Here is a 12403-nt window from a genome sequence, read left to right on the forward strand (position 1 = left end):
TGATTTTTGCAGTAACATTACTGGGCCACAGTGAGAAACAGGATGCCGAGAAGTGGGAATGTCTGCTGAAGAGAATAACGAGTTTTGCTTTCACGATTTGGGTCTTAGGACCACCCCGCCATATTGGTACCAACAAAGTCAGCGATGGCCAGTTCTGTCAGGACTAGGTAATGGGATCTGATGAGCCCTGATAGGTCTAGGAGCTTTGGATCACATCAAAAGTGGCAGTTTTCTGGAAATGTCAGGTGTTGTGGAGTCAACACTGGAGTCAACGGTCAGAAACAGAGGGACATGGTGGGAGGGCGATGGTCACTGCTGGATAATTCATCTTTGGAAGGCTAAGACCAAAGCACAGACCAGGAGGAGGTTGAGGATGACACAGGTATGGAGAATAAAACTTTGTATGGCAATGGAAGGTAGGGAAGCCCAAATCTAAAGAGATAAGTTGCTCAGGTAAGGGCCAGAAGTTGACCGGAAAGGTGTCATACTTAATTTGGGGTCACCAGAGGTTAATGAGAAGCCAGGAACAGCACCAAACATAGTTATGAGGACAGAAAAGGACCGATCCTCATTCCCCAACCCCAGCTATCCTTTGCAGAAGATGATGCTAAGGAGGTCAGGAAGGTTTCTGGTTCAAGCTCTTGAGAGGCTGCGATGTGAAAGACAATGACTTTTTTGGGTGTGTTGTCTGTTCTGGACAATGACTCATGGTTCAACACGTGATTGAAATATTGAGGGTTTCCCAGGAAGTGGCAAACTAGAAACACACTGCTGTTCACAATAATGGCCACCACACACCAAAAAGCCAAGCAGAGTTGCTGTGTGATGTCAGAACCAGCTGATCAGAGTTTGGGCTGATGTCCTTTCTGGCATTTCCCTGGAATACTCAGGACAACTCTTACCTTTTAAGCACCGGAATCTGGTTTTTTGCCCTACAGCAAGAGGTAGCCAAAGTCATGCCACTGAGTTCTTTTGGACCACAGCATCCATCAGCTCCAGCCAGCATGGCCAATGGTCAGGGATGATAGGAGTTGTAGTTTCCATTGGGGGGGTATTTTAGCTACCACTGCCCTTCAAGCACTTCTGGCATGATGCTCCTTTGCCTTTACTGCTTTTCTCTCACAGCAGGAGGTGGGGTTGGGGTTTCCTGGCTATGTAGTTTTCTGTCACAGTGCAAAGGGTTAGATTAGATGAATCTCTGGTCCGTTCCAACCCTAAACATTCCATTTTATAACTAAGGATATAACTAGCATGGGAATAAGCCCTGCTGAATGCATTAGACCTTATTTTTTAGTAGACACATATAGGACTGCAATGTAAGCCTGCAGTCCTATGCATACTTACTTAAGAATAAGGCTGACTGAAGTTACATTTGAGAACACATGCATTGGATTGGACTGTAAGGCTGCAATCCTAAATACACTTACTAGGGAGCAAGTCCCACTGAATTCTGTATTCCGGGTTAACACAAGATAACTTTATCACTGATGCTACTGATTACTATCATTTCTGCTGGGAGCCTAAGGGAAGCCCGAGGCAGAAACCACCAGGCCACAGAAAGCAATCAGATGGCAATTCATATTATAACATTTAAGACTAACAACAGTAGTAACAAATTAAAAAGAAAAGAAAAAAGAATTGGGACATGACCCAGACAAATAATGACTCCATTAATCTGATGGTGGAACCATACATTGTGAGAAAAATGGGTTGCCAAGGAAAACGTCCTTATTCTCCTTTTAAACATCTAGTTCAATGATGCCCTCCTGATATCATCAGACCTGGAGTATTCCCACACCATTTTGCAAATAGTTGGTTGCCACTAGTAGGGGAACAGTATCCTGACATCAGGACATACATTAAAGTGTGCTAATTTTGACAGAGGGAGAAAACTCAACACGAGACATCCATTTTTGTTCAGTTTGGCCCTTAATTACTATCTCCTTAGTTAGGCAGAACACCTAGAGATCGAGATTCACTGCAGCCACAGGTGTGCTGGGCTATATGTAAATATGCTACTCCTGTTTAACCAAACCTTGGGTTGTCTAGACATTTCCTCCAGACTGTTCAAGATTAATGAAGTTTCCCTGCACTTCCACTGATTTTCATTCAAAGCCCACGGCGAGCCATTTTGCCCTTGGCACCTTGGGAGGGAATCACATTATACAGCACCACTGTGAAAAAGACGCTATGAATATCTATTTATGCTGTATAACAATGTTATCGGTAACTTCCTCTGGCAAACACTCAGCACACAGCACTGGAATACTACAGTGCTGGGGGCAGCATAAGCACCTAGAGAGTGGGGGAAAAAAGTTGTTTACTTAGAAAGAACCCTTTTTAATATATTGATAGCGTGTCCATAGGCATTTCAATCAGAGAGACAAGCAGCTTTAAACACAAATGGCTTTCTGCAGATTTATTCAAAAATGTAAAATCTAGCTCGTTTCCCCCGAAACCCCTTCTATTACAGCGCGTTTTTCTTATGCTAGATGCAGCGGTGAATGGTGAACCAGAGTTGTAAAGGAGAAGCCGCGTATCCTTATGTAGTGCCCACCTGTGGCAAACAGTAACCAGTTTCTGTCTGGTATAAGTAATTAGTAAGCATTGTGCGATGTTGTGCATGGAGGGATCCGTACTGATAATACATTACTTAAAGTCAAGTTTTCTAAAGGCAGCAGAGGAGCAGAAAGATGGCGCTTTAAAACTGGCTGAAGAAAACATCACTGAGAGCAGAAATGTACCTCTTATGTATTTCCCCCATTCAAATGCATCCCCACAATGGACTGGTGTGCCTCAAAGCCTTGTGTGGCAATGATACAATAAAAACATAGCTGCCCAGAGTTAGATCTGTTTGCTCTCTATTTTGAGATGGTTGGAATAATTATTCCAAGCAGTTCTTTCATTGCTATTTGTAAAGAACGTTCATTTCCTTCTCTCAGATCACAAAAATGGCAAAAGTGCGTCACGGCAGCTCTTACATAGTTACACACACATAGACTAACTCTATATTGTTTACCAACCTTACTGTGTCATGTTTTGCAAAATGGCTTCCCAACTGCCACTTACCCCAACTGCCAACTCAACATGAGGGAGCTGGCTGAGTTTGCTTCAGGAGGCAGATTTGGGGTAGCAATTTCTTGAAATATTATCTTAAACACACACACACACACACACACACACACACACACACGACAGACACATTTGGACTTTCTGCTTCAGGCACAAAAATGTCTTGGGCCTATCTTTTACATCTCCATTCTCAACCTTACCTTATCTGAGCTCTCTCCCCTCCACAGTTTATAATTTGACTGGGAGGCAAGGAGGGGAATGGAGACATGCTACAAGGAACCTATTGGGTCCCCAATGAATCTCTGGAATAGCCTGCGAAAGAATTGTGGAAGGAGATGGGTCACTCATCACTTTATGGGTTTTCATGTTTCCTCCTCACGGAGATTTCGCAGTTTGGGAGCCACCATCTCAGAGCCTTTGCAGAATGAGAATTTGAGTCTGAAACAGCCACAGAGTCGCTACGCACAGAGAGTAAACAGAACATGTAGGCAAGGAATCAAGAAGCATTGTGTTTCAAAGTGAAGGCCAAATGAGGTGCAGCAATGGTGGATTCCAAAAGTTTACGCCATTTCCTCTGTAACCTGAAACGTAAGAGAGTCTTTTCTGCAGCGATGCTGGATGATGCCCTCTCTGGTTCCTGGTGGCCGGAACAGGAATTCTCTGAGTTAACTACCCCCGCCTTGTGAAATGCTTTATTTTAAAGGATTTTGCTTTTCAGTTGAAATAATATTATTTTTTTACAAACCTCCTTGATGCATGTATATTAATATGTTTACCTAGTGACAACTATACCCCCGTTTAAAATTTATTCCCCTTATGTGACTTTTCATGCATGCCTTCTGAATGTTGCATCCAGTGACAGTTCCTAATGAGCTGGTGGGTAAATCCAGGATCGAATCTCTCTCCAGAGAACCACTTGCATGTCTGGCTGAACTGTGTTTAGAAGGCAGCTCTTGGCAGTCAGACTTTTTATTTTGTGTTACACTCGTCAACATTCTCCTTCATCACAGGCTTCCTTCCCAAGCGTCTTCCCATTTAATGCTGATGTACAAAAGCTGTTACTTGGTTTTGTTTTGTGCTCATTCTAGTGAGGATTGGCTTAGCAGAACTGCAAAACAGAGAGAGAAAGAGAAAAGCCAAGTTAGTGCTGGAGGACATATTAGCAGAGGCACTCCTAGGCTTTCCTATCCCTTGATATGACAAACCTCCCGTTTCCGTTTGTTATAAAAGCTGTCAGGCTTAGGCCGAGCCCAGGCTGAGACGCCTCATGAGAAGCAAGGGTCTCTCTGCATGTCTTTTGTTCATCATTTGAGGTTCTCAGGTAAGAACAAAGCAACAGAAACAGCACAACACAGTTCCTTTGGCTGAGGAGCCACATGAGATAAAAGATGTAAGGTGAGAGACTGGCTCACCTATATTTACTAAAAACCTCTCCAGGACATACTTCACTATAATGAAACGCCCAAGGAAGGGTTGTGACAGTCATAAAAAAATAAAACTGAATAAAAGCATATAGACGGTAGAAAATGAAATACGGAAGAGCAGAACAACAACAACAAGCAACATGCACATTGCTTAGTTCATTCCTCTTTGATGGCCTGTGATTGAAGATGCCCACCAACTCATGTGGATCCCAGTCCAACTACAGATCAGATTTCTTTTTAAATATAGCATGGGGTTAAAGATAAAGGAACGTGGGTGGCGCTGTGGGTCAAACCACAGAGCCTAGGGCTTGCTGATCAGAAGGTTGGCGGTTCGAATCCCCGCGAGGGGATGAGCTCCCATTGTTTGTTCCCTGCTCCTGCCAACCTAGCAGTTCGAAAGCACGTCAAAGTGCAAGTAGATAAATAGGTACTGCTCTGGCGGGAAGGTAAATGGTGTTTCCGTGCGCTGCTCTGGTTCGCCAGAAGCAGCTTAGTCATGCTGGCCACATGACCCGGAAGCTGTACGCTGGCTCCCTCGGCTAATAAAGTGAGATGAGCGCTGCAACCCCAGAGTCTTTTTTTTATAGAATATTTATTAAAGTTTTCAAGAAATAATACAATATAAACTGAAAAAGAGTAAGAAAAAATAAAAAGATAGCAAAAATACAAAAAAGAAAATCACAAAAATACAAAAATAGTTAAAAACACATAAAATTTCCATCACTTATTTTCTTTTAACTTATTTTCCAGACCTCCTCATACCTCCCTTTCTTGTATTCAAATTCAAATTCTGTGTATCTGAAGAAGTGTGCATGCACACGAAAGCTCATACCAAGAACTAACTTAGTTGGTCTTTAAGGTGCTACTGGAAGGAATTTTTTTATTTTGTTTTGACTATGGCAGACCAACACGGCTACCTATCTGTAACTCCAATTCAAATTGTTAGTTCAACAAATCCTCACCATTAGTTTATACTTTTTTCTGAACATTATTTTTCATATCTCTTAAGCATTACAGCTGGAAACCACTTAATTTCTGTCCAACATCATCCTAACATTCATTAATTTTACAATATTTCTGCAAGTAGTCTTCGAACTTCTTCCAATCTTCTTCCGCCGACTCTTTTCCCTGGTCTCGGATTCTGCCGGTCATTTCTGCCAGTCCCATATAGTCTATCATCTTCATCTGCCATTCTACCAAGGTGGGTGCTGCAACCCCAGTCAGCCACGACTGGACCTAATGGTCAGGGGTCCCTTTACCTTTACCTTAGGGTTAAAGATAGTAGGGTGTCGGGGACTGGCTGGGTGAGGAGGAGAGGTAGAAGCTGCCTGACTAGGAGTCCCCCAGAGAAAGGCCAGAGGGAAAGGATTTGGATCTGAGCTCCTGATGGTGGGAAACTGGCCACACCCCAGAGGGGAAGGGCTGGGAGGTGCTGGAGACTGGGAGCTTGGAGGAGGATGGAGAGGAGAAAACAGGCAGGTGCCTCAGTACAGAGACAGGAATCAAATTTGGCAGCTCCACCACACAGCCACCCCAATAGCTTCTCTGCTGACCTCCTGCAGGCCCCCCCCCAAAAAAAAACCCAAGGCGTCTATTGCATGTTACAGAGCAGAGTGTCAGGCAGAAACAGAGTTGCTGTAGACAGAGAGGGGCCTGACACAGAGGGTTATAGAGTGGAGTTGGGGGAGTTATAAACCAGTTCGGGCAACGGCTTCATCTAGAAAGAAGCAACCCTTAGAAGTCTCTGTGTGTTCTCTGTTCTGCTTCCTTAATAAAGAAACAGTTAGCTGGTGTGTCACTGTCTTTCTCTGATCTGCGTACGACCGGTTCTCCCTGTCGGCTCCCTGACACTGGGGTGGAAAATCTCAGGCTCTGAATGTGGCCCTCCAAGCCTCTCTATCTGGGGTTTAGGACTCTCCATAGGCCACACTGGCTCTTCTTGGCCACACCCCTCACTGTCACGGCTTTGCATCTTCCTTGAGGGCTTTTGCCTGGCTGGAACTTGCTATGGACTCTGACTATGGTTCCTGCTTGCCTGGATGGAGGATAGAGAAGAGTGTGTGAGTAAATTAACATTTGTGGTCCCACCCACATTTGACTCTGGTCCCATGGTCCACCACTGGCGTGTGTAGTGTTGCCAAGAAAGGACTGCAGCCTTTCCTGTCTACAGTGACCGGAAGTGCTTCCTCAGAGGCTCAGGAACAAAAAGTTCTTTCCTTGTGTTGCGCCAAATCTCTCTCCCCGCACCTGCCATTCGCAGGACCAGTTGTGTTTCAATGGTCCCTCTCCACTACAATACTGGTAAGTAGACCAAGCCATTGTTAGTGCTTTCATAAGTCCAGCTGCTTTATATCAGCAGCTGGACTATTCCTATAATTTGATCTAAGCTTATACCTAACCAGATCATATCCAACATTAAGGATGTTCTTTTTTTTAAAAAAAGGAAAACCCACAGTTTATTGCCAATTTTCTATTCGAAGTCTTCACTGTGTTTTATTAAGCGCAGAAACCTTTGATATTCCATTTCCGGGCCACAACACACTGAAAGCTTTTTTAGTTCTCTTGCAAAGTTCTTACATAATGGGGTTATGTAGATGAAAGAGGGAATTTAATAAATGTCATAGGCTACTAGTTAATGCTGTATAATAGCAGCTGCTCCATAAGCAAGTCAATTTCCCTCAATCAATGTTGCACACACTCCTCTGGCCTTGTAACCTGTCACGCGCTCTGGAATCCTTGAAGGCTTATATTCATGCAGGCTACCTACAAACCATTTCCCTTTTCTTTTTAAAGCTGTCACATGCACCTCACAGTTAATGAATGCAGCATTTAAGGAGTCTGCATTGTCCAAATTAGCCATGTGTTCTGTTTCAAGGGTTCCGAAGGACTTCCTGTCATCCTCACCTCCTTGCGAGATGCTGAATCTGTGTAGCTGACCTATTCAGTCTGAAGCCTTGTCTGCTGCTGGTGAGAACACATTGCCTTAAGGGACTGACCAAAACTGTTTCAGGGTCTTTAGAATTCCATTCCTGCGCGAATGCTCTGACAATTGTTGCGTCCAAGACAGACAGGCTTCAGAACTGTGTCCTGCCAGTTTCTTAATATACAAACAGGCACACAAATAAACACATAGCATTTGTACACAGTTGGCTATGTGAGATTTTGATGGGCTTACTTTCCCCAGAGCCCTGAGAGATTTCACATGAGCTTCCCAGCATAAGCACACTGAGCAAGCCTTGTTCCCCAAGCCAGGCAGAGAGATTAAAATCTCTTTATGTGCTGCATAACCCAAGCAGACTTAGAATCATAGAGTTGAAAGAGACCACAAGGGCCATCGAGACTTGGCGCATAAAGAGCTTTGATTTAACTCGTGCAATTTCAACCAGTTACATGCGTGTTAAGCTGCAACCGTACTGTGTCATCTAAAGTTGTACACATTATTATTTTATTCATTTATGAGTCACCTTTCATACAATTTAAAAGGAGATTACAATCATACGAAAAAAGGAGAATGAGCACAGGTTTAAGAACAATCCAAAAAGCCAAAAAACAAAACAAATGAATATAGGTTAAAGAACAATACAAATAAAGACCCAAGGCAGAGACCTAATCCCTCCCCACTCCAGCTGGAAAGGTTTTGGTGAAATAAAAATGTCTTCAATTGTTTCTGGAAATTACAAATCATAGGCACCTGTCATGTCTCAACAGGGATGCTGTTCCAAACAGTGGCAACCTCCCTTGAAACGCCGCCTTGGAGCTGATGTGGAGCAGGCCGCTGATATTTCAGAGACACCAAGGAAACAGCTTCCTGAAAAATGCAGTGACCTACTGAGTACCTAAGTGAGCTAAAAATGTGTGTTCAGAGGAGGAAGGCTATTACACACAAGAAAATAGGCCTTAAGATTCCTGGAAAGGAACATGTAGTCTTTGCAGTGAATTGGTGACCAATCATTCTTTGGTAGATTCTTAACTGGAACAGACTCTTAACTGTTCAATTGATTGGATTCTTTTTCTTAAGACCAACTTTCAAGGGGTTAATTCTTGGCTTCTCTCTCTTTCTAGCCTGCTGTGATTATTATAAAGGTTCACCAAGATGCTGATGGAGAGCAAATGGTTTTCTTGATGAGGTCAAGCCCAGTGCCATTCCAGCATCCAATTATCTGTCAAGAGGCCCTTTAATAATGTTCCAATGGCAAATTTCCTCCTCGCCTGACTACAGCACATAAAAGCATTCCAATGATACATGGAGCAAAAATAGAGATTATTTACTAAATTATGGAGATGCACTCAGGGCACAAAAATTGAAAAAGGAAGACAGGCAATTAGACTCTCCAAGAGGTCCAAGACACCAAATATTTGGGGAGGCAAATGTCTATTGGGCTGCTTGAATATTTGCAGAGACTTCAGTGATATTCTTGCAAAATCCAGTGTTCTGCTATGCCTGATCAAGTGACTGGTCCAAGGTCTGCCCGTGACCTTTCAGGCCTCTCTAGCCCTAGTCCAACATTCTTTTTTTTTTTTTATTAAAATTTTTATTACATTTTCAGTTTACAGAAAAGAAAAAGGACAAACCAGAAAAAAGAAAGAAAGAAAAACAATCCAACTTTCAAAATACATTTTTAGGTTACTAACTGGACTTCCCCACATCTCCCTCACCCTGCGTTCTTTACAATAAACATATCAGCAAATTATTACCTTGTTTCGTATCTTATTTATATCTTTCAGAGTGTTTTACTTCTAAATTTAAAGTACCTTTTGTCAAATATTTATACCTTAAGATAATACATAAAATAACTTTAAATTTCAACTTTTTCTTACTTATAACTTAACTTTCTATTTTCCTAATCTAATTGCAGGAGCTAAAATTTCCAAGTCATGCAGATTCTTAACATTCATACAACTTATAATGTTTTTGTAAATAGTCCTTAAATTTCTTCCAGTCCTCTTCCATTGTCTCTTCTCCCAGATCTCGGATTCTGCCAGTCATTTCAGCCAGTTCCATATAGTCCATCAACTGCGTCTGCCACTCTTCCAGCGTGGGAAGGTCTTGTATCTTCCAATATTTTGCAATGAGTATTCTTGCTGCTGTAGTTGCATACATAAAAAAAGTTCTATCCTTCTTTAACACCTTTTGGTCCACAATGCCCAGGAGGAAGGCCTCTGGTTTCTTAGGGAAGGTGTACCTAAACACCTTTTTTAACTCATTATAGATCATTTCCCAGAAGGCCTTCACTTTTGGACAAGTCCACCAAAGATGAAAGACTGTCCCTTCAGCCTCCTTACATTTCCAACATTTATTATCAGACCGATGATATATTTTTGCAAGTTTGACTGGGGTCATGTACCACCTATATATCATTTTCATAATATTTTCCTTCAGGGCATTACATGCCGTGAATTTCATTCCAGTGGTCCATAACCTTTCCCAGTCTTCTAACATAATGTTGTACCCGATATCCTGAGCCCATTTTATCATGGCTGATTTGACTATCTCATCCTGGGTGTTCCATTTAAGCAGCAAGTTATACATTCTCGAAAGCGCCTTGGTCTTAGGTTCTAACAGTTCTGTCTCTAATTTCGATTTTTCCACCTGGAATCCTATTTTTTTGTCTGACTTAAAAACCTCTTGAATTTGAGCATAATGAAACCAGTCTTGCACCCTATTCTTTAATTTTTCAAAGCTCTGCAGCCTCCAATTATCTCCAATCTTTTCTATTATTTCCCAGTATTTCGGCCATCCGGCCTCCATATTGGGTTTTTTTCGAACCTTGGCCTCCGCTGGTGATAACCACCTCGGGGGTCTTACCTTCCAATAAGTCTTTGTATTTTGTCCAGACCATAAATATAGCTTTCCTGACAATATGGTTTTTAAACATTTTATGAACCTTTACCTTATCTTACCACAAATATGCATGCCATCCAAAAACATTATTATACTCTTCCAGATCTAGGACGTCAGTGTTCTCAAGGAGTAACCAATCTTTCATCCAGCAGAAAGCCGCAGCTTCATAATATAACCTTAAATCTGGCAGGGCAAACCCCCCTCTCTCTTTTGCATCCGTTAATATTTTAAATTTTATTCGGGGCTTTTTGCCCTGCCAGACAAACCTAGAAATATCTTTCTGCCACTTCCCAAAACACTCCACTCTGTCCACGATCTGTAGGGTCTGAAACAAAAATAACATCTTCGGCAATACATTCATCTTTATAGCTGCAATTTGACCCAACAAGGAAAGTTTCAATCTTGACCAAATCTCTAAATCTTTCTTAATTTCTGACCAGCATTTTTCATAATTATCTTTAAATAGATTCAAATTTTTGGCAGACAAGTTTACCCCTAGGTATTTTACCTTTTTAACAACATTTAACTCTGTCTCTTTCTGAAACCCATCTATTTCCAAAGGTGTCAGATTTTTCTCCAAAACCTTGGTTTTTTGCTTGTTCAGTTTGAACCCCACTACCCGACCAAATTCATAAATTAATTCTAACACTCTCTTCGTACTAGATTCTGGCTCCTGTAGTGTTAAAACCAAATCATCTGCAAAAGCTTTCAATTTAAATTGTTTCACTCCGACCTGTATTCCTTGTACCAACCGGTCTTCCCTAATCATGTTCAAAAGCACCTCCAGAACAGAAATAAATAACAGAGGGGATAGGGGGCAACCTTGTCGTGTTCCTTTTTCAATTTTAAATTCTTCTGTCACCACATTGTTTACTATCAGTTTAGCTTTCTGCTCTGAATAAATTGCCTCTATTCCATTTTCAAACCCCCGTCCCACTCCCATCCCTTCCAAATTTTTCTTCATAAACCTCCAAGAAATGTTATCAAAGGCCTTCTCCGCATCAACAAAAATTAACACTGATTTTGTATTAATGTTGGTTTGCAAAAGTTCCAAAATATCAATAATATTCCTAGTATTATCAGACAAATGTCTTCCTGGGAGAAAGCCTGCCTGGTCCTTGTGAATTACTTCATTTAATACTTTTTTAAATCTACTTGCCAAAATATCTGCAAAAATTTTGTAATCCACATTTAGGAGTGAGATGGGACGGTAGTTCTTAAGTTGAGTCTTTTCAGTTTCCACTTTAGGGATCAATGTGATGAAGGCTTCTTTCCACGATTCCGGTTCTAGCCCTAGTCCAACATTCTAACCACAACGCTTTACTTAAGGGAATTGTGGGAAACCGATGGGCCATTCTTGCAGGGGCTGATGGAAGTTGTAGCACAGTAACATCTGGGCAGCCAAAGATTTCCTGCACCTGATTTAAGGGATTAATTACTAAACTGTGTGCAATAAATTGAGTAAGCAACTAAAGGCTTTAATGAAGAAAGAAAGAAAAAAATCTGCCTCCAAAGGAGAGACTGGGACCTGTTCCTTCAAAATGGAGACACATTCAGATCAGAAATTGATGCAAAACCTTGGGCTACAGCAATATTGTGGAGGGTGAGGGATTTGCTTCAGGACTATGAAAGTGGGAAGCATAAAACTACCTCTCCCCACACACCATGTTCCCAAATTGTGGACCCTGCATCTGCCATTCAACAAAAGCAGTTGATGAAACCTGCTAACGTTTGGCTCCAAGAAAGAGGTTCTCTGGTGCAGGATGCAAACGAAATTGGCTCTCTTGAAAGTGGTGAGCAGTTTCTCATTTCTTCAGGGGGGCGGCACTATCATGAGGGCACCTGGGCCAGTCCCTCTTCGTCATGGGGAAACAATGGGGCACTGTATTCTTCAGGGAGGCCACATCCACATGAAGCTGCAATGGCCAATCTCTCTCATTTTCAACAGGAATCATCAACATGTGGCCACAATGTGTCCCTCAGTCATTGAGGCATGAAGAAACAGGAGTCTGTTAGCATTGCCATACGTCCGGAATTTCCCGGACATATCCAGAATACTGCAGTC

The 12403-nt window shown here is 42.1% G+C and overlaps 1 protein-coding gene across 1 annotated transcript in view; it reads right to left on the reverse strand.

The window, feature by feature from the left end:
• Positions 1–2404: 2404 nt before the first annotated feature.
• LHFPL3 (LHFPL tetraspan subfamily member 3) overlaps positions 2405–12403 on the reverse strand; it is a gene marked incomplete at its 5' end in the record, with an annotated part of 257506 nt that continues 247507 nt past the window's right edge. Inside the window, one exon of the mRNA XM_079992042.1 lies at positions 2405–4180. Coding sequence (XP_079848168.1) covers positions 4152–4180 — 29 coding nt within the window. The 3' untranslated portion in view covers positions 2405–4151. The remainder of the gene's footprint in view (positions 4181–12403) is intronic.

Source organism: Podarcis cretensis, assembly GCF_951804945.1.
Source record: "Podarcis cretensis genome assembly, chromosome: 10".
NCBI lineage: Eukaryota > Metazoa > Chordata > Lepidosauria > Squamata > Lacertidae > Podarcis > Podarcis cretensis.